General features: G+C 38.5%; 1 protein-coding gene across 1 annotated transcript in view; it reads left to right on the top strand.

The window, feature by feature from the left end:
* Nucleotides 1-23,518, top strand: part of KCNT2 (potassium sodium-activated channel subfamily T member 2) — a 451,804-nt gene that overhangs the window by 133,454 nt on the left and 294,832 nt on the right. The window contains exons 4-6 of the mRNA XM_019502030.1: nucleotides 11,704-11,760; nucleotides 12,298-12,346; nucleotides 16,446-16,505. Coding sequence (XP_019357575.1) covers nucleotides 11,704-11,760; nucleotides 12,298-12,346; nucleotides 16,446-16,505 — 166 coding nt within the window. The remainder of the gene's footprint in view (nucleotides 1-11,703; nucleotides 11,761-12,297; nucleotides 12,347-16,445; nucleotides 16,506-23,518) is intronic.

Here is a 23,518-nt window from a genome sequence, read left to right as displayed (position 1 = left end):
CTGCCTGCAGCCTGCCTTCCTCTAGCGACATTTGATCTAGAGTTTGGTGGAGATAGAGTAGTATGTCCTCATCCTGAGTCCTGACTCAGCCCCTCAACCTGGTCACCTCTCCCTTCAAAGGACTGTAAAAGAAACCTAAACATTTTGGTGCTGGAATGGAATCACTTCCTCCTGGACCCTGTGAACTTGAGATCCACAGAAGTATCTAACAGACTGCATCTAGCAACACAAAGAAACTGAAAGTAGACTTCTTGTTTGATGAAAGGTAAAAGTTTCAATTTCTTTGAGTTTGGTATATTAAACTATATTTTCAGTTAATATATTTTCATAATTTATGTAAGTCATAATGGAGTTCTTACCAATCTTACCAATTTGCTTTCTGAGCAAATCATTCTCTACTTTTACCCTATCAGTGAGGTAAGGTCTGAGGGATGGAGTAGTTCATAGTTATCTGGCTGAGCAGGACTGCCCTCCATCAATTACTACATTTTCACATACTTCAGCTTAGTGTTTATATATGTAACATAGCTATTAAATTACTTATTTCTTTTTTTCCCCTCTCAGCAACATGGTGCGACCATCTTCTAACATATGGAAGCATTTCCACACTGCAACTGCAAGTCATTCTGAAAAAAAACTCCAAACAAACCCTATGTTTTGCAAATACTGCCATATTAAATATGCATTTCCAAATCCTTCCAGGATGACCAAATACATTCTTGCATGTATGAAATGTCCTGCAGAATAAAAAGTAGCACTTGTAAATGTTCATTGGTATCACAAAGTGTTGCCCAGTCAACACTATCAAGTAAACAGATATCTCAACCAACAGTATCCAAAAGACTCCCAATAACTTCATTTGTAGACAAGATGACACCTGAAAAGCAAGAAAAAACTGACCAAGCTCTTGCAAAAGCAAGATCTGCTTCTGGGACACCATTATCAATCACTGAAAATGCACATTGGCAGGAAACATTTAAATTATTAAGACGATCGTACCATTTGCCCAGCAGACATTCTTTAAACGAGCCTCTTATAGAGTCAGAATATGAATGTGTTATGCAATCTGTGCACAAAAAAATATCAACGAAGCACTCTTGCAATACTTACTGATGGGTAGACAAATGTACAGGGAGAAGGAATCATAAATTTTGTGATAACAACACCCCAATCAGTTTTTCATAAAAGCGCTGAAACAGGAGAGAACAGACATACTGCAGAGTATATCAGTAGTATAATATCTGAAGTCTTACAGAAGATTGGGAGTGGTAGAGTATCTTATTTGCTAACTGACGATGCAAGCAATATGAAAGCATGGGAGATCATGATGGACAAATATCCACATTTTACTGCAATAGGATGTGCTTTCCATGGCCTAAGCTTGCTTCTTAATGATTTTATGAAGTTGGACACACTGCAAAAGATTTATTACAGAGCAAAAGTAGTTATAAAATATGTAAAATCTACTCATATTGCAGCTGCAATCATTAAGAAGCAGGAAGAAAAAAATGAGAAGAAAATTGTGACACTCAAACTTTGTAGTAAAATTATATGGGGCGGGATGGTGATCTCATTTGAAAGTTTACTAAAACACAAAGAAGCTCTTCAAGAAACAGTGATAACTGAAGACCTTAAAATAGTCCGAAGCACAAGGAACACTGTAATTCATGTGGATGTCTTCTGGGCTCAGCTACAGAACTCCCTGAAGATTCTAAAGCCAATTTCTTCAGCAATCACTGCATCTGAATCAGACAGTGCACTTTTGTCAGACATTCCTTACCTAACGGCCCAGATAAAATCAACTGTCTTTGACAGTGTAAGTATAGCTCCATTTATGAGTACGGAAGAAGGAAAAGTGAAAGCTTTCATTCAGAGGTGGGAGGAATTTTGTTGCCAGCCAATTCGTGCTGCTGTAAATCTTTTGGATCCAAGATTCAGAGATAGAAATGTTAGTGATGATAGTGTTGTTACTGCTTTTGACTGAACTACAAAATAAGCAACACACTTAGGAATTGATGTGGCAAGATACTTGCAAATGTTACAGAATACAGAACGTGGTCAGGTATTTGGTCCAAGAGTGCAATCTGGGACTCTGCCAAGCATATTCCTCCTGCAACATGGTGGCATGGCCTTTGTACAACACAGCCTCTTACTCAACTTGCTTCTCGTCTGCTTCAGTTCCCTTCATCTTCTGCAGCTTGTGAAACAAATTGGTCTATGTCTGGAAAGATACACAGGAAATCAAGAAATAAACTAACCTGTGAAAAAGTACAGGACCTTATTTCAATCCATGCAAATTTTCAGTTTTCTGAAGTCCATGAAGATAAAAAAGGTTGGTTCAGATTCAGAATCAGAAAATATTAATGTTTCAGAAACTGAGTCTGACTTTAATTAGACAAAGAAACTTTCGGTGCTAATATTTTCAAGGATATATTTGATTGTTTAAATGATATATTGGTTTCATGTGCCAAATTTTGTCTCCAGCCTTGGAGGGATGTTTTTTTCTGAGCAATTTTTCTAAAAATAAGAGTTTCTTCTGTTTCTGGAGACTGCTGACTGTATGGAGGGGACTTTCTAAGTCTAGATAATAAAAACATCCTTTTGTTTACTACAATGTTGATGGTTTCTATTTTCAACTTTTATTTTTTACTAGTTCTCATGAACTGGCAAAAACTAGATACACTTAAGTACCTTAGGGTGCAGCAGCTTGTAGCTCAATCTGTAACATTAATTTAAAATAATTAAAGAATTAGGTTTATTCAACTAATAAAAAGGCATTTATACTTTTACATTTGATAAATATACCAAACATTACAATTTTATATGGTAATTAAGTTATACATAATGTATTTTATGTTTTTAAAGTAGTAAAGTAAATGTACATAGGTAAGAAAATAAATATTGCATATTTTTCAATTTTTCCACAAATTTCCATTTCCCCTCACCAAAAAAGGTTACGGTGGTGGGCGGGGGAACACATTTTTTCCCCCATGGCTTCAAAATTTCCAGAAATTTTACATCTCTAATCCAGTGTTTTACATATATTATTCTTTCTAAAACACAACTACTGGAAAATATATACAATATAGATAATCATAGTTACGAAAGCAGAAACAAGGGCTTTTATAGAAATTAAAGCAATGATCTTGTGTTTATGCCTTCGAATAAATTATCCATCTGGTGCCAGTTCTTTCATAAACATCGTAAAACAGAAATCCAAGAGGGCTGTATGGGGCCAGAGACCAGACTAAATTAATGCAATTGTCTAGTACAAAAAAATATATAAATACTAAGATGCTTTCATATTAATGATCATTTGTGGTACAATGAGGCTGCTGGCATTACTTTATTTTAAAATCTCCTAATGAAGCAGTGAGCAAAAATAAGCATATATTAAAGAGTACACAAGCTTACTTCTGGATATGCAGGGCAGGTTAAAAACTGAGATAAGCACTAATGACTCAGAACTGACTGTTATCTGAGGTAGCCTTTGATACCTTTGTACTTAAATACAGTGGTTTATTTGCAGGTTACAAGCTATGGTAATTCCCCAAGCTTTCCCCAAACAGTATGTTCCTTTACTTTAAATGCTTAATAATTAACCAGGCAGAGACTGTGTTTGTCCCTGCACTCTATATCATTGCATTGCATTTTGCTAAATGTATTTCAACACACAATTTAGCATGTTCTGTCCTTATTAAACATTTATCTGGCTTCCTCCCACGTAGAAATCTCACAGAAGATTCACTTACGTTAGCTCACTAAGGCCCTGAATTCTAACTTCTCTTCCAAGGAGATGGACTTTTATGCCTACGTGGAACCTTACTGATGTCAATATGGGGTTCTGCCCATGTGAAGTAATCTTGGATCAGGGCTTAGAGTACCAAAGTCTTACTCTTAGACGTGCTGTTTTTTTTTAAAGACCATATCTACACACTGGGCACACCTACAACTGTGCAGTTGTTACTTGCTAACGCAAGTACAGGCAGTTCTCAACTTACAACATTTTGAGTTACAACTTTTTGCACTTATAACATTTCTAAATTGACACCCTGATTTGACTTTCTGACATCAGTTTCAACTTTACAACACTTGATCCTATGTGACATCACGCCAGCAAACAAGTTTGCTGCATCACTCATTTCCACCTCTGTCCAACTTCCTTGGACACTTCCTTTAAGATAGCAGACAAGACTCCAGAAAACCCTGCAGCCAGGACTCCTGAGAAGACTCCAGCCAAGACCCCTTCAAAAAGTCCAACCAAGAGCCTTTCAGAAAGTCCAGAGAAGTCACCTTAAAGAAGTCCTTCCAAATCAATATGATTGCTATTTACAATATCAATACATTAATGTAGCTATATTACTCATCTATAATTAATCGAGTACAAAATTCTGGGCTATTTTTGGTGAAAATAGGGCATCAGGACTTGGTTCAGGAATGAATCCCCCATTTATAACATAGTTTCTTATGAGAAGATTGGTTCCAAGTTACAACATTTTGACTTAAGACACAGTTTTCAGGAACCAAATGTGTCATAAGTCCGAGGACTGCCTGTACTAAATGTCTGCACAGTAACTGTCATTATTATCCAGTCCTTCATGGGTCATTTCCAACCCTACTGTGCAGTAGCTCCTTCCTACTGAGCAGTAGCATTGATGTCACGTTTCATGCCTGCCAATGCTACATCACCATAGTGATAAGCAATGTTACTGTCGTTCATCTCTATGGAAATGTAGCGTCTCATGTAGATACGTCTACTGTGTCCCAGAACTCACTACTAGCCTTCCATGTGTGCTACTGGGGGGAAAAGTACAAGTGGTCCACTGGTCAAATATAAAACTGAAATATGGCAGGCCAAAATGCAATTTGAGAAGTGTTTTGCTAAGTTTTCCAAAGTTGATAATAAAAGGGTTGTGGGTTTTTTTAATACAATAGAAGCAGGAAGCCAGTGAGAGAATTGGTGGGACCTCTCAATGACCAAGGTGCAAAAGGTGCACTCAAGGATGATAGGGCTATAGTGAGAATCTAAATGAATTATTTGCATAAGTTTTACTGAAGAAGATACTGGAGGAATTCTCAAATTGGATTGGTTCTTCCCAGCAAGAGTTGGATTACATAGAAATGACAATAGAAGAAGTTTTAGAACAAATTGCTAAATTAAATACTAGTAAATTGTCTGGGGCTGGATGGCTTTCAAGAGAGAGTTCTGAATGAACTCAAATGTGAAATTGTAGAACTGTTGGCAAGAGTATGTAACCTACCATTACAGATGGCCTCTGTTCCAGAAGACTGGTGGGTTGCCAACATAAAACCATCTTCAGAAAGGGCTCCAGAGACAATTCTGGGAAATACAGACCAATGACTCTCACTTCCATCCCTGGCGAGTCAGCAGAACATATATTAAAGAATAAAATTGGAAGTTACATAGACAAATATAAACTTCTGTGGAATAACCATCATATTTTTTGTAAAAGGAAATCTCATCTCACAAATCTGCTGGAGTTTTTTGTGGGTGTTAAGCATTTGGACATGGGACATCCAGTTGACATAATATATCTGGACTTTCAAAAATCTTTCAACAACATTTTTATAGGCTTAAAAAAAAGAGAGTTGTCAAATTATTGGAGGAAAGGTTCTTTCCTGGATTGAGAGCTGGTTAAAAGATAGGAAGCAATGTGTACAGCTAAATGGTAACTACTTAGGATAGATGGAGGTCAGAAGTAAAAGTCCTGAAAGGAACTGTGCTCGGCCCAGTGTTGTTCAACATTTTCATCAATGTCCTGGGAATAGGGACTCACAGTAAAATCTTCAAATTTGCAGCTGCTACTAAATTATTTTGAGTAGTCAAATCCCAGACTGATGGAGGGGCTGCAGAAATATGTCTCCAAGCTAAGTGAGTGGGCAAAAAATGTCAGATGAACCTTAATGTTGATAGGTACAAGGTAAAGCACATGGGGGAAAAATAATATCAATCATATGTCTATAACAGTAGATTCCAAAGTAGCTTTAACAACTCAGAGAAGAGACCTTGGCTAATTCTGTAAAAACATAATTTCAATATGAGGTGGTGACCAAAATAGTTAATACAGCATTGGTTAATAGTGATAGTTAATACATCATTAAGAAGGGAATTGAAAGCAAAGTGGAAAATATCATCATGCCAGTATACAAATTCATAATACACCTGCATCTCCTTGGAGGCTGACATCGGCTCCAAAGAAGAGTGGCTCCAAACTGTCTGGGTCAAACTACAGGGGTGGACATGGTGGGAGAGACCTACCTGTAGATGTATACTACAGACCACCAAACCAAGAGGAGGAGCTCAAGCTGGAATTTTCTTGAGAACTGACAGAGGCCGTGTGTGCATGGGACATGGTTATCATGGTTGACTTCAATTACTTAGACATCTCTTGGGAGGAATACTTGGTTAAGTCAGATCAGTCGTGTTGCTTCCTGACCTGTATTGAAGAGCATTACCTGATTCAGGAAGTGTATGGGCCAACCAGAGGTAACACTCTCTTAGACTTAGTCTTGGCCAAAGGAAATGATCTGGTGAGCTACTTGAATATAGAGGGTACCCTGGGCAACAGGGACCATGAAACCATCACATTTACTGTCTGCCACAAGACAGGCAAATCAGCTAGCACGATTGAAGTTTTGCACTTCAAAAAAGTGAATTGCAACGGGCTCAGGGCAATAGTAGGGGAAGGGCTGCAGGACCGGGGCCGAAGGTGAAAGGAGTGCATGAAAACTGGTTATTCCTCAAGGACATGATCCTTGAAGCACAAAAAAGTCTATTCCCATGCAGAGGAAAGGTAGCAGAAGAACTGGTAAGCCATCTTGGCTTAATAAGGATATCATGGTCTTCTTGAAAAAGAAGAAAGAGGCATAAAAACAATGGAAGCTTGGGACAGTCCCCAAGGAGTACTATACAACAACTGCCTGCACTTGTAGGGAGCAGATTAGAAAGGCTGAGGCAGCGACTGAATTTAAACTAGCTACAGAAATCAAGGATAAGAAGAATTCCTTCTTTAGGTATGTAGGGAACAGGGGGGAAACAAATGGATGCATGGGGCCATTGCTTAACAACTCAGGACAGCTGGTTTCCAACACTCAGGAGAAAACCAAACTCCTGAATGACTACTTTGCTTTGGTATTTCACCAAACTAAGGGGAACATCATATTCGATAAGGTTCAGAATGGGTATGGTAGGAACGACCACCTTCCTACTGTTGATGTTGAACTTTTGTGTGATCAGTTAGAAAAGTTAGACATTTATAAGTCAGCAGGACCAGATGAACTTCATCTGAGAGTGCTGAAGGAGCTGGCCAAAGTCATTGTGGGACCTCTGACCAAACTCTTCCAAAACTTGTGGTGCTCAGGGGAGGTCCCTGAAGACTGGAATAGGACCAATGTTGTGCCCATCTTCAAGAAGGGGAAGAGAGAGGACCCAGGCAACTACAGGCCAATTAGCTTACCTTCTATCCCACAGAAAATCGTGGAAAAATTTATCAAGGAGTCTATGTGCGATACGCCTGCAGAAGGTAGGATTCTGAATGACAGCCAGCATAGCTTCATCGTGGGTAGGTCTTGTCTTACCAATCTCATCTCCTTCTATGACCAGGTGACTCACCACCTAGCTAAGAGAGAGGAGGTCCACACCATTATACCTAGACTTACAAAGGCCTTTGATCTTGTATCCTGTGATGTTCTCAAGGGAAACTTGGAAGATTGCAGGCTTAACCACTCAACAGTTAGGTGGGTAGGAAACTGGCTGAGGGGTAGGACCCAGAGAGTTCTAATGAATTGATCTGTGTCATCCTAACAAGAAGTGAGCAGTGGTGTCCTTCAAGGGTCTGTGCTTAGTTCAGTGCTTTTCAACATCTTTATCAATGGTTTGGATGTGGGGGTGAAGAGCTCATTGGTCAAGTTTGCAGAGGATACCAAGTTATGGGGGAGCATGGTAATGCTTGAAAATAGGCTGCAGATACAGGCAGACCTAGACAAGCTGACAAGTTGGGCAGATCGGAACCAGATGAAGTTCAACATTGAGAAGTGTAAAATGGTCCATCTGGGGATGAACGATATCTAACACACTTACAGGCTTGGTGGTGCCAAACTGACTAGCACCATGATTGAAAGAGGCCTAAGGGTAATAATAGATCATAGTATGAACGTTAGCCATCAGTGTGATGCTGTAGTCAACAGGACAAACAATACTCTGGCATGCATCAACCTATGCATCTCAAGCAAAACCAAGGAAGTAATTTTTCCACTTTACGCAGCACTGATGAGACCGCAGCCTGAGTACTGCATCCAGCTCTGGGCACTGCACTTCAATAAGGAAGTGGAAAAACGTGAGAGAGTCCAGAAAAGAGCCATATGATCAGGGACTTTCAAGGCAAGCCATACGAGGAAAGACTAAGGGACTTGGGTCTCTTCAGCCTAAAAAAGAGAAGGCTGAGAGGGGACTTGGTAGCAGCTTACTGCTATATCAGGGGAATACATCAAGGGCTTGGCAAACAAGTGTTCATCAGGGTATGCTTGGAGAAAACCAGGAGTAATGGCCACAAACTCCTGGAAGACCACTTCAGGCTTACCACTAGGAAAAACTTCTTCACAGTTAGGGTGTTGAGACTGAGGAATAAACTCCCTTCAGAAATGGTGCAATCACCTACCTTGGAAATCTTCAAGAGGAAACTGATGGTCACCTGACCCCAGTTGACTTTCCTGCCTACTGCAGGGAGGCTGGACCCAATAATCTTGCAAGGTCCCTTCCAGCCCCTTCTTATCTATGAATCTATGAATCTTTAACACTATGTGAATTTTGGTGTCTGCATCTCAAAAAGGATGTTGTAGAATTAGAAAAGGTACAGAAAAGGGCAACCAAGATGATCAGGGTATGGAGCAACTGCTATACCAGGAGAGATTATAAAAGCTAGACTCTTCAATTTGGAAAGAAGAAGGCTGTGTGGAGTTATGACCTATAAAATCATGAAGGGTATGGCAATGACAATGAAATCAAAGAGGCCTTCAGAGCAAAAGTGTTGGAAGAAATATAAACTGGAGAAATAGAAGACACTGAAAGTTGGTGGCAAGAGGCAGCAGATAAGATCAGGAAAGTGGGAAAAGAAATTTGCTGAGTGTCATTTGGAAAGATACCTGTTGGGAAAGAAACCTGATGGTGGAATGAGGAGGTCAAGGAAGTGGTAAGGTAGAAGAAGAAATGTAAGAAATGGAAAAATACAGGGGACCCTCTGGAATTTGAAGCATATAAAATGGAGAGAAAGAGGACCGATGCTAAGGCCAAAAACACTGCAATGGATGATTTGTACTAAGGGCTAGAAACAAGAGGGACAGAAGGAATTGTACAGGATTTTTAGAAGAAGAGAGAGATTGACAAGGGGTGTGATGCACAGATATGATGATCAAAGATGAATTTGGCACACTGTTGATGAATGAAGAAGAGATTAAGGACAGGTGGAAAAAATATTTTGAAGACCTGATGAACAAAGAGAACCCAAGAGGTTTGCGAGCAAGTGCCACAGAAAATCAAGGCATGGTGACTGACATCAGCAGAATGGAGGTGAAAAGAGCATTGAACAAAATGAAGAATGGAAAAGCAACAGGACCTGATGATATACCAGTGGAATTTTGGAAGGTCTTGTGGGGAAGAAGGCATCAATATACTGTGGGAGATGTTTAAAGCAATATTTGCCACAGAGACGATGCCAAATCAATGAAGAGGGAGTGTTCTGGTGGCAATATTCAAGCAGAAAGATGATGTCCAGAATTGTGGCAACTATTGGGGAGTCACTTTGAAGGTATGGAAATGAGTGGTGGAGAATCAGTTAAGGACAGAGGTAGTCATTGGAGAAGGCCAGTATGGATTCATGCCAGGGGAAAGTACCTTGGATCTGGTTTTTGCAATAAGACAGATGATGAAGAAATGCAGGGAAAGTTATAAAGATATCCACTTAATTTTTATTGACCTGGAGAAAGCCTATGATCATGTACCCAGGGGGACATATGGGAGTGCCTAAGAGTTAAGGAGGTCCTGGAAACATATGTCAGAATCATCAAGGACACATACTGGAAATGTGAGGAGTGGTTCAAGAGAGACAATAGGAAGTGCAAGCTGGATTGGACCAATGGAAAGAAGTGCTAGAGGGAAGAGGGATGAAGTTTGATTGATGCAAAACAGAATACACGCATTGTGATTTCTCTGAGGTACCTGATATTGGAAATGTGATAATCTATAGGAAACATGTTCAGAAAGTTGACAAGTGCAGGTATCTGGGGTCAGCCATTCAGCAGAATGTAGACTTAGATGAGTTGAACCATGGAATAACAGCAGGATGGACAAACAGGAAATTAATTGGCAATAGGAATATTATGCAACAGGAGAATATCAGTGAAGCTGAAGGGGAAAGACTACAAGACGTGTGCATCCAGTGCTATTGTATGCAGTGGAGACATGGCCCCCGAAGAAAACTCAGGAAAGTGAACTTAACACAGATGAGAATGCTCCAATGGATGTGTGGAATGACAAAGCTGGATAAAATGAGGAATACGTACATCAGAGGATCAGTGAATGTAGTGGCAGTGCCTAAGAAAGTACGAGAGAGAAGACTGGCATGATATGGGCATGTTCAAAGGAGTCTTCAAGAATACATGAGAAAAAAAGCTATTAGAATGGCATTACCAGGGAGAAGGAGAAGAGGAGATGAATATGAGATGAAGAGATATAGTGGAGAGGAAAATGAGAGAGGAGGAGTTGAAAAAGGAAGATACATATATGACCGAAGCTGGTGGGGATCCAAGACCTGCAACAGTGAGTCTGTTCAGATGGGACTAGTGAGGAAAGGATGAGGAGAAGATCATCATCATGAAGGGTATGGACAAAGTGAAAAGGGAAGCATTACTTACCAAGTCCCAGAATACAGTAACTAGGGGACATTCACTGAAATTATCAAGAGAAAGGTTTAAAACTAACAAACAAAAGTTAGTTTTTATGCAGCTCATTTAACTTGTGGAACTCAAGAGGTTGTTCACATTGTTACCATGGGAGTAGGAAGGATATAACAGAGGACAGATTACTTTAGATGTACCCTGTTTATATGTCCCTTCTCTAAAACATCCACTCTTGCTACTGTCAGAAACAGGATACTGGGCTACATGGACCATTGGGCCAACCCAGTATGACAGTCTTTATTTTCTTATGTTTTTATCAATACAAAATACAATCACATAAGATATGCACAGTAGATTTTTTTAGATGCCATTAAATCTTTCCCTGTAGAATCAGAAGTTAATAATATGTCTTATGTAAGAGGAACTGTAGTATATGCCTGATTTTTTGGGATTATGATGACAGAACCTTTTAGTGCTGTCAGTGCTCCCATCTTTCTATGGCCTCTGTTGCAGAATTAGTGGTTCCTCTGGAATTCTGGTGTTTACTTCATGCCCATTACATACTTTGAAAAATATTACATTTTTGATTCCCACCTTTTTTATGTTTTTATGTTAGAATATCTGCACCTCAGTGCCTAAGTTCATTTAGTTGTTCTACCTAGTACTTGACATATTTTGTAGAATAGTATTAACAAGCTAATAATGATTCTTGTTTTTCTCCTCCTACCCCCTTCAATTGTCCTGTTATTGTAAATGGACATTTCACGTGGATATGCTAACTTCTGGCAGCAAGGAATTAAACTGGGGTTGTTCAAGTCAAAACTATACACCTGAAAAGATTAATTGGTGAGTCCCAGTTTTTTAAATTACTGGATTTTTTTAGTACAAAGAATTATATAAAGGACTGTCCTTAATACAGATGAAGAAATGCTATTGACATTAATAGTAGTTCTGTGTATGAATGAAGGCTAAATAAGATGTGGTTTTCCTCTGCCTCCTTAAAATACATGAATGTTTTATCTCTAAAGAACTTAGCCTAGTGTCCACCAAAGGTAATAAAAGAGTTGTATTGATTTTGATGAACATTAGATTAATTCTGAAGTATACAGCTGGTCTAAAGATAGTAAATGAATAGCTGCCCCCCCAAAAAATGATTATAGGAAAATAATTAGCCATAACTACTGTATACAGTTATTTCTCCCAACTGTCTTGTTTTTATGTATTTAATCAATTGCATTGTATTTATGTAAAAAAAATAGAGGGCTGATCCAAACCTCATTGAAGTCAACAAGACTCTTTCTATTGACTTCACTGGGCTTGGATCAGGCTTATCAAATAACTTTTGTTTAATATCAATTTTATTTTGTGATTGTGAGCTGACAGGTCTCCTATTATTTGGGTGAACAGAAGCTTGCCGTTGTGGGGGTTACAGGTAATGTATAATTTGAACATTTTAGTAATTTTTTAAATGTATAGTCTAAGTAAACATTATTACAATGTTTCAGGGAAGTTAATAAGCACATAGCAATAGTTATAAAACTAAGGTATATCACATATTTTGCAACACGTTACAAGGATAATTATAAAGCAATAAGGATAAACTAAGAAAGCAAACCTGATTTCATCCAATGTGGCACTACATATTTCATTAGTCTGGAATATATTTGTATTTTAAATAAGGTACTGCAGATAAAGAGAGAACATACTAAAAATTATTCTATTATTCACTTTAATTAATTTTCCTTAAAAATTACATAAATCACTATCGGCCCAATATTGTTGCTTTTACTAAAATGACTGGTTCTAGTGTTGTATGCTATGGGCCTTATTACATATTAATTGTAGGTGGCTTCTGAAGTGCTTAACACCTCCACTGTTCATACATTAACACCTGAAACTAGTTTTAAGCACACTTTAGGTGGCTTAAAGTTACACCACTCCAGGGCCAGTTTATCTCTGATCTGTTACCCAGCTTATGTTACATTAATGGGTAGCCAGTCCCCATAGATGAGCACCAAGGTCTTCCAGGATCCTGGAATTCAGTGTCCCCTCCCCTAACCTCCTGTACTATGTGGACATACTTTCCAACCCCTAAACTCTGCTGGCCAGGGGACAGTTCTGGCACCAAGCCAACTTCTTCTCCTGCTCCCAGGGGTGCGACCCTATGCAAACAAGTGGCCAGCTAGCCAAGTCACAGGGCATGGATGAGTCCAGCAGTGGGATCTATGGTGATTGGGAGGGAACAAGGTAGGGGGCCAGATTGGGTCCTCATGAGCTGGGGTTTCCTTCCCAGGACAGGAGCAGGTGCTCTCCCAATAGCACCTTCCCTCAGTGCTCCCATCTCCCAGGCATACCAGGAAGTATGACCAGCACCCCTCACTCCCCAATCCCAAATCCCAATTTATTAAAACATGAGGCCTTCTTTACCTTACTTCCTCTTTCTTTTTAAATTCTTTTTTTTTCTTTTTCTTTTATGTTTCAGTGACTGACTTGCTGCATTTTACCACCCTTACCCCACCCCCATTTCCTTTCCACCTCCCATATCATTATCTATGTTTCTCCCAGAAGAAAGCACACCATCATCCCATTAACTCTAGACCTCCCAGCTCCATGTTCTCCACCTCCACCCAACAACCCATCTTGCACACCACCCCCATCTAGAGCAGGGAATGAAGCCTGTTCGGATTTATCAGTCCTGTAGTGGCAATTTACAGCTATATATGTGGTGGACAGTCAAAGAAGGTTTTGAACCTTAAGGTGTGACCACTCCGAATTCAAGCTAGCTTTAACACTGATCAACATTTGAGCATCTCAAAGTGCAATGTGTAAAAAAGCCCTAAAACTAAGTTATTATAGGGCCCACCTACACGTTGTCTGTGGCAGCATTGTCACTGTGCCATGCTTTAGTACTTCCTTTTGGGAGTACTAAAGCATAGCACAGTAACCACCTGTACTGTGCCATATGCACAGTGCATGGTTATGTTTAGCGGCTACTTCACCTTGGGTGCACATTATAACAAGGGAGCACGCCACTATGGTGAATTAGCTGCTGGTCACATGTAGATACCTGTGGATGCTATATCATCACAGCACATTGCTACGGTGACATAACATCGTGTGTAGATGCATGCATAATGTAGTATACTTGGGACTATATCTTAAATGTACCAGGAAGGTAAAGCTAGGACATAATTTGCTAGCCTACATGCTCCATAGAACATCTTGCTCTGAAAATATATATCAGTGGTTTGTGATTTGCCTTGGACATCTTAGCTTCTGGGTGTGACTAAAGTAGTTGGTTTTAATTCATAGAATTCTAAATTACTTTGGCCCATGGGTATAAACAACTGCCTTTCTCCCTGTGATACATTACAGGAAGATCAATAATCACACCCAAACATGATTCTTCTTCCCCCTAGTAAAAAAATAAGGGATTTTTATTGGGGTATCTATGGGGATCAAACCCTTGACCCTAATAGCCTGATGCTGTTAATGTTCAATGAAAATTGCAAGATTTAGTTTTCAAAAAGGGCTGTGGCAAAGGCAGTATTATTTAGGGTATGTAATTTAAGGAGAACAGAGGGTTGTTTTTTTTTAATCTAACCTGCAATATTAGGTCTTATTTAGTTATTTTATTTTCAATATCTTGTAATAGTTAATGCAAATTAACTAACTAAATAGAAATAAAAATAAATAAAAATGAAAGTAATGAAGCTTTCAGAGTTTCAGCATTTCTTAGAACCAGGTTTGCAGTTATTAAAATTTACATGGTTTGTGAAGTCCGTAGATTGTTTTTAATGCTAAGCTGCCAGCATCTGAAAACCTTCTGAGATATTTGTGGGAGTCCCTCTAAGTAACTCATTTTTGTAGTAAACATTCCTTAACCTCCTAGTAAAATAATACCATCATGTTTTTGCACTATGCTTAACAATTCCATTATGGTGATTTGTCTTGCTGTGTAATACAGGAGATTATTAAAGCAATATTCCCCTGATGGAGATAGCTTTTGAATATTTGTTTAAAATATGCAAGACTTGACCAAGATATCCAGATTGCTTTCTTTGATTTAATTTGTAAATCCTGAGAGACAGCCTTAATATTTTTGGATACCAGTCTCTTTCATATTCATATTCTGCTAACGTATTATATTCAATAAATACAGTAAGATTTTATACAAACACACACAAAAGAGGATACATATGAAAATTGCAAATTAAAATTCACTGAAATTCACTGGTGTGGAAGATAGAAACTTCACTTTATCTGAAGCAATGTTAATTATTTAGGTATACTAACAGGTTGCAATAGAAATAGCATTTTTAGAATTTTTAAATTTACAGTATCTGTTCTGAATCTTGATAATGTTATTCTAAATGCATATACTAGAATGTGATGGGTTTTCAGTAGTAGTGAGCATTAATTTTAAATTAGGATTTCTGAGTCTAATTTAATTCCAGGCTCCAGACTAAGATGTACATGTGTACAGATATAATCACCACAATATCCAGTAAAATAAAATATTGTATTTAGTGTACACACAATTTCAAATTACTTTTGAGTTTATTTAAAATATGAAGTCATGTAATGTGTAAAGAGTAAATAGTTACTAATTGACAACTGACAATTGACTTTGTATGTGTCAAGTAGCTCAACTGTCTGCAGCAAAAAATGCAAGAGCCAAGGATTTTTGGGGGTGATACCTTTTCCTGGACATGCATTACTGGGGATAAATCTTGACAAGATTTTGAATGCAGGGCATTGACCTAATGAAGAATGCCTTTCATTCAAAAGCCTGACAATCATCAGTTTGTCTTATACAATATATTGCTCCAAAGAATCCTTGCTGCTTGCATCTAGAACATCATGGCTACATCACTCCAACGTTAACAAAATATGTAAAAAAAATAATTTGCTATATGATTAGTCAATAACATTATCTTTTTACATAGAGGTTTATAATCTTTTTACAACAACCATGTATCCTGTATAGGACTAAGAAAAATCATGCTTCAATAAAAAGGCTGAAAATGGTGAACACTTCCCTTTCCCTCTTATGTACCTGCTGTGTTTACAGAGTTAATCACTTATTTGATAAACTTCATTATATATACCTCATCTGCACTCCTTCCCCACCCCCAACAACACCTTGTCTTGTTATAAAAGGACAAGTAGCAGCTTTGGGCAGATTCTAGCTATCTCTGTTCTGAATCCCATCAAAATCTTAGAGAGACCAGTTTGCAGATCTTCTGAAACAGTATTTATAAAGGAAATTCAGTGGCTTGGCCTAGGGGACAGTCTGAATCTGGGCAAATGCAGGGCACATATGTTAGCAGATTTTGACAAGGTTTGAACTTTCCTCAGCATTTTCAATTTGGAACTTAATATGATTAATATGGTTTGAATTTTTTTTACACGTAAGTTCAGTTAGTTTTGATAATTGTTAAACATTTGATGGCATTTCTCCAGTTCAAATTTGCTTTATTTTGTTACTTTACAAATCCTGTATTAACATATGTCTATCTTTACTTTAGGTTTCAGTGGCTTTAATAAGTCTGTTTGAAACAATGCTCCTGAGCTATCTGAGCTACAAGGTAAGCCTTCTTAGCTCAGTTCTTTGGATTTAGTAGATACATTTTCATTAATGGTAATCGGAGCATAAAAATCCCTTTGTGAGGAAATATAATAGTTGCAGGTAGGCATAAGAAAAAATAGTAATCTTAACTGTCTAGGATTTTTTTAAAGGCTAGCTGGTGGTTCAAGAAAAACATGCTATATCCCTGTACCATGGTATCTAACTCATATCTATGATTTATTAAAATCTGATCCATTTCATTCTGGGCCTGAACCAAAGCTTATTGAAGTCAATGGGAGTTTTGCCATCATTGGAATAGGAGCAATGTTTATTTTAAGGAAAGCTATAGAAAACTAAATTATAATAAATATCATAGTATGAAGACATACAGGTAGAAATAAGCACCCAAATGTCCACTAGTGTAAATTGGTCTCATTCCATTAAATTTAGAAAAGTAGAACTAAAAAAAAAAAAGTCAAACTAAGTGAATTTCCCAGAGTAGAATCTAGCACAAGAAAAGTAGTGTAGATTTGTAATATCTAGACTATAAAGTTTCCAATACGGGGAAACAAATGTGTGGCAAATACCACCTTTGTTTCTGGAGACGTGATAGCTTCCTTCTTCAATGTTGCCAGCACGCTGCTGGGAATGGTGTTAGCTTAGCCTTTAGTGATACAATGCGACATTAAAGGCCTTGTTGCATGGGATACTTAGGAGGTGTGTCTACATATTCATGAATGCACTATAATTATGAGACTAATAATAACAGGTACTAACTAAAATAACAGGTACTAATGGGTACTAACTTAACGCACCATAATTGGCACTATTACACATTAGTGCAGAAGAATACTTTTTGTGTGACACTTAATGCACATTGGGCTAATGTGACTATGAATTAGCAGTTTTTGCCAGCCACACCAGTGAGCAGTAGAATTAGTTCACTGTGCATTGTCTCATGTAGACATGCCCAGTAAGTGTTCAATATGTACAATATTAAAGGTAGAACATTTTCAGAGCAGTTGCACAGTAATGTTAGCTGTTATCTTCTACCACACACTTGTTGTCTTTTGGTCCCAGCCCTGGCACTGCACCAGAGTCTTGAACTGGCTCTGATATGGTGTAGATCTCAGATCAATGATCAGCTCTAGGCACCCAGTTTTCAACTTAATTCTGAAGGAACGTGACAAATGAAAGGTCCAGGATCTTTTTCCTGATATGTGTGGCTTTCCTCATCCCATCTTGAGGTTTGATACATCAGAGGGGTCCCTGGCTGATGTCATGCCTGAGTGAGGAATGCAAATTGCTCATATTGTCTCCATGAAATAGTCCAACAATAGCTTAAGAAGTGTTACTTAATACAGGCTGGACATACCCCTTGCACAAAGAGTCATAACTTTGCTAGGAAACAAGAGTATATGTAATTGCTTGAACACATGGATACTTGCATTTTAAGTGCATTTAACACATACTAAATGAACTGTGCATTCCCTAAGGAATGCAATGGTGTTGTGACTGTAAACAAATATCTCATCTGAAGGTGTCCTGATTATGCAAGTCAAAACCGAAGAAAAAAGAGGAGTGGCACAGCCCTTTATACAGGTAGTCCTTCCAACCTACATTGCTGCTCAGTGGCCAGGGAAGGCACACTTTCGAATGACTGCAAGTAACTGGAATGAACTGCTTTTAACATGTAGAGGTACACAACATTGTCCCAGAGGAAAAAGTGGTAGCACACTTTATCTCTCATACTCCAGAAGTACTTAAAGTGAGACAATAAGATCCCAGAGCAGAAGGTTTTCTTCTCCTGGGAGAAATGTGACATCTATTTACACCCTGGGAATGACTTTTTTTCTCCTCAGGAAAATAAAGGCTATGTTCTTGATTGCTTTTGCTGGTATTAAAAATCAGACAACATTTTTCCCCAGATCTAGGTTAATCATATATTAAATTCTAATTTGAACAACTCTGTACTCCTAATTTAATTTCAATCAAATCTTAACTTCCTGTCCTAAACCAATGGGAAGATTTACTGACAGCAGTTTAAAAGGGTGATATATTTCAGTCCATTCGTGCCTCCAGTTTAGAGGGAGAGAGGAGATGCATACAAATACAGACACAAACATATATATATTTCTTTGGGAACCTTTGAAATTAAAGACTATATGTACAGTAATAATATCATATTATCATCATCTTCCGATTATATTATGTTATATAACTCCCTGATAGTGTAGAATTAGCATGTATGTTGCATGATATTATGAACCATTGGAAATACAGAATCAATATTTCTGTGGCATCACTGCTTCTGTGAACTTGCAGCAATGGAGAATGCCTGTTCCCTGCAGCACTTCTTATAATAATATTAAAACTAATAGTAATAGGGGAAGGGAACAGAGAATTCAAAACACTTACTGTCATCAAGTATAAAATAAAAGCTAGGCGAATTAAATGGTTAGTTTAAAGCCTACATTGCCACATTTTGTGTCTGCATTTAAATGGTAGTGAAAAACAAGAATATGAGATATAGCTGTAGAATTGGGCATGCTGCCTAAGACAGCCCCTTTATTATTTCTCAAATCTATTTGGTATCAGAGAATAATATTTAAAATCAAGAACTGGAACTTAAATCTTTTAAAATCTTTCACTGCATCAGTGCCATTTACAGCCAAGATTTCAAAGTATTGGATGCCTGATTTTGGGTACAGAACTTTATATACAGAGTTATTTTCCTTTATGCTGGATAGCCAATGCTTCTATAGTTTTAATTATATCATGCTAATTGGCCACATATTCTAGGGTCCTGAATGTTGTATTACTTACACAAGTAACTGAGTCAACTGTATGGAAAAATACAACTATTTGGTGTTAGTATTTTCTCACTTCTCATACTTTGCACTTAGTTTGTATCAGTTTGAATGATTTAAAGTTATGGTGAATCTGTCCCATTCATAGTTATTCAGATGTGTGCACAGTGCGTACCACCCTGATTTGCCACATATATGTTTGCAAACATAAATGACTATGCATGATGATGGTCAGTCCTTCCCAAAATATCTTATAATAATGAAAAAAATGTACATTTCCTCAACTGATTATTTTCATGTCACATGCTTGCATATAAGCTAATGTACTTAATCTGTTAACTTTAAGCCCCCATTTTCACATAGTAATATAAATAATACAAATATCAGAGCCCCTTCATAATAGCTGAAAGTTTATAGATGTTATGAATCATAGAAAAGGAAGAATAGGCATTATTCTCAGTTATTCCTACATTAGAGGTGGAGCAAAAGACTTCTGGGAGATGTTAATTTAGTTGAATGATTGGAATCTGACAGATTTTCTCTCAGATCTCAGAAACTTTGCATCCTGCCATGCCAGGATTAGCATGTTAATTGTAGAATAATCATAATATACCACATGTTTAACCAGTTTATAAAGCCATAAAATGGCAAACCAGCCAGGAAGATGTCCCATGGATTATATGCACATGGAAACATAAGAATTGCTTTTTACTGGGTCAGACCATAGATCCATCTTTCCCAGTATCCTGTGTCACAGAGTCACAGAGAATGGATGCTGAAAGGGAGAATGAACAGGTTAGGACAAGGGTTTTCTCCACTGTTTCTGTCTCACTTGCAGCCTCCATAATTAAGGTCTAGATTAGAGAATCCTGATTCAGAGGCTGTATTCCTACCTCCCATGCTCAATAGCAACTGGTGACCCTTTCCTCCAAGAATTTATCCAATTAATTTTTGAATCTGGCTAAATAGTCAGTTTGCACATCTTACAGCAATGAGTTGCACAGTTTAATTACATGCTGTATGAAAACAGAGGTTCCTTTAGTTAGTTTTGAACTTTTTACCTACCAGTTTCATTTTATGACACCTGGTTCTTGTCTTGTGAGAGATAGGGATTAATATGAGAGATAGGGATTAATAAATCCCTATTTACTTTCTCTTCACCATTATGTTTTTTGTAAACTCTTATCATGTCTCCCCTCAGGTGTCTCTTTTCTAAACTAAATTGGCCTAGCCTCTTTAGTCTATCCTCATATAGAAGCCCCTCTATATCGCTAAACATCCTTGTTGCCCTTCTTTGTACCTTATCTAATTATTCTCTATTCTTTTTAAAGTATGGATTACAAACTGGGCACAGTATTCAAGGTGTGGACACAACATGGATTTATAAAGAGACATAACGTTACTTTCTGTTTTGTTTATAATTCCCTTTTTGATAATCCCTAATATTTTATTCACCTTTCAATGTGCATCCCAGCCGGTTGGTGTCAATGGAGACAAAAGTCCCAGATTTTAGTGAACTGTTCACAAAGACTCCCCAATCTCTCTCCCATGAGGTAACAGCTAATACCCATCACAGTGTAGGTATAGTTTGGGTTATTTTTGCCCCAAAAGGTGGATCACTTTACGGTTATGTACACTGAATTTCATCTACCATTTAGTTGCCCATTCATTCAATAATGCCACATCCTTCTGTAGTTCCTCTCAGTCCACTTTGCTCTTCACCATTTTGAATAATTTTGTATTACCTGCAAATTTGGCCACCTCACTACTCACCCCTTTTTCCAGATCATTTATGAATATTTTAAATAGCATTAGTCCCAACACAGATCCCTGGGGGAACCCTCTGTTTAGTTCTTTCCTTTCCCCCCAAAATGACTATTTATACTCACTCTTTGTATTCCATCTTTGCGCCAATTACTATTCTATGAGTGGATGTTTCCTACTTTCTTAAGAGTAGGGTAACCATACATCCTGGATTGGGCAGGACAGTACCAGATTTAGCAAGCCATCGTAGCATCCCAGCCAGTTGGTGTAAATTGAAGCAAAAGGTCCAGATTCAGCTGCTTCAGGAAGAGACAAAGGCAGAGGCAGAGGCTGAAGTTGCTGCTCCCCCCAGGTCAGGGCTGGCTCCTCCTCAGCAGTAGCTAAAGGTGGAGGGGTGGGGTAGGGGGATAAGCTGGACTGGGCACCACTTTTCCTGCCTCATGGGGGGGGGTCAGCCAGGGCAGGGGAGGGGGCCATGGCTGGGGCTCGGGCACCTGCGTAGGGTGAACTGGGATGGCTGCCTTCTGCTGGCAGCCTCATGTCCTGCTGCTATGGCTCTTGCATAGGCCTGGGCTGTGTGTGGTGGTCCTGGGCAGCTGCCAGAAGTGTGGGGTGGGAAGGGCCACTCCCAGCTGAGTCCAGTCTCTGCACATGGGGAATGGAACCCAGCTATGGGCCTCCATGATGTCGTGCCTGCCCTATGAACAGGACTCCTGGGCATCACAGGGTCAGGAATATGTGTGTGTATATGGGGTTGGGAGTGGTGTGCATCCCCTGGCCTGGATTCCCTTACCCTGTCCTGGATTCCCTTATTAATAATATGGTCACCCTACCTAAAACTCTCCGATGGGGGATCTTATCAAAGATTTTTTTTAAAGTCAAAATATACTATGTAAATTGGATCACCCTGATCCATCTGCTTATTGACCCCATCATAGAACTCTCGTAAGTTGGTGAGGCATGGTTTCCTTTCGAGAAAGCCATGTTGATTCCTCACCAGTGAATTATGTTCATCCATATGCTGTACATTTTTTTTTATTCCACAAATTTTATTATTTCCAGGAATAGAAAATAGATTCACCTGTACAGTGAGGTGAGTCTATTTTCCCTGCATCTCTTCTAGAGGCTGTTTTTAGGAATAAGTTGCATACTACAGTTAGGAGTAGAGGAATTTTCTTTCTGACTCCTTCAGGACCCTGGAGTAAATACCATCAGGTTCTGGTGGCTTGCTGCTGTTTAATTTATCAATTTCTTCTGCAACCTCACCTATTGAAGCCTTAGTTTGGGTAAGCTCCACCGGAGTGGATATGGTGGGGGAATTTCCCTAACATTTTCCATGGAGAAGACAGATTAAAAGAATGCATTTAGCTTCTTGGCAATAGCCCTGTCATCTTTCAGCACCCTGATCGTCAGGGATCCTGGTTTTCTCTGATTAAAAAAAAAAATCCCCAATTATTGGTTAAAAAAAATAACCCCACGTCCACATTTATTGCCTCTGCAACTCTGCCATTAAACTATACTTGTTTTCTTTTGCATTGTTTTTTTGTTTGTTTGGGGGGTTTTGTTATTTGCAATATACATTTGCTCTATGCCTCCAATATGGTGCTCTTAAGTAGTTCCCATACTGCTTGCAATTTTTTCACTTTCTTAGGGGCCCCAACTTTATTGTAGTCTCTATGGCAGAGTGGCTTAGTAACACTTACCCTTTGCATCAAAATGTTTGCATTACTTAGGACTACGTCAACAATGTCCCCCCTTCTTTAGATTATAGGACTAACTACTCCAGTACACAGTGTTTTATAATTGCAAGAAATTTGGATCCCAGTCTGATGTTAGATTGACCCAGTCTATGCATGGATAATTGAAATCAACCTTTATTATGGTGTTTTCTGCTTTCACCTCTCTCAGCTTCCTTAGCATTTCTAGCTACCTGCTGCTATCCTGGTCTGGAGGTCAATAGTATACCGCCGGATGTACTTTTTTTTTCTATTGAAACACAGAATGTCTATCCATGAGGTTCTATGGTATTTTTCTGAGTTGAAAAATCTATCCTATTTGATTCTATGCAGTCTTTGATCCATAGTAAAATTATTCCACCGGTACAAATGCTCCTATAATTCCTGCATAATTTGTATCCTAATATTACAGAATCCCATTGATTTTCCTCATTCCATCATGTTTCAGAGATACCTATTATGTCAATGACATTATTTACTGCTAAGCATTCAAGTTCTCTTATCTTGGATCTTAGGCTTCTGGCATTAGTATAAAAGTACTCATTTTTCCCCCCTGTTTCTTAGTCAGTTACGTGTGCACAACCTTTTAATCAGTAAAGGGATTTGTTAATGCTTGTATTCTCTATGTTGCACCTGAGTACTCTCTCCTTGTTTTTTATCTCCATTGTTTATGGTTTCACTTCTATAGGGAGTGTCAGTCCAAAATGTGTGCTGTTTTGCAC

Source organism: Gavialis gangeticus, unplaced genomic scaffold (assembly GCF_001723915.1).
Source record: "Gavialis gangeticus isolate Ggan-Ray unplaced genomic scaffold, GavGan_comp1, whole genome shotgun sequence".
NCBI lineage: Eukaryota > Metazoa > Chordata > Crocodylia > Gavialidae > Gavialis > Gavialis gangeticus.
This window is presented reverse-complemented; position numbering and strand designations above follow the sequence as displayed.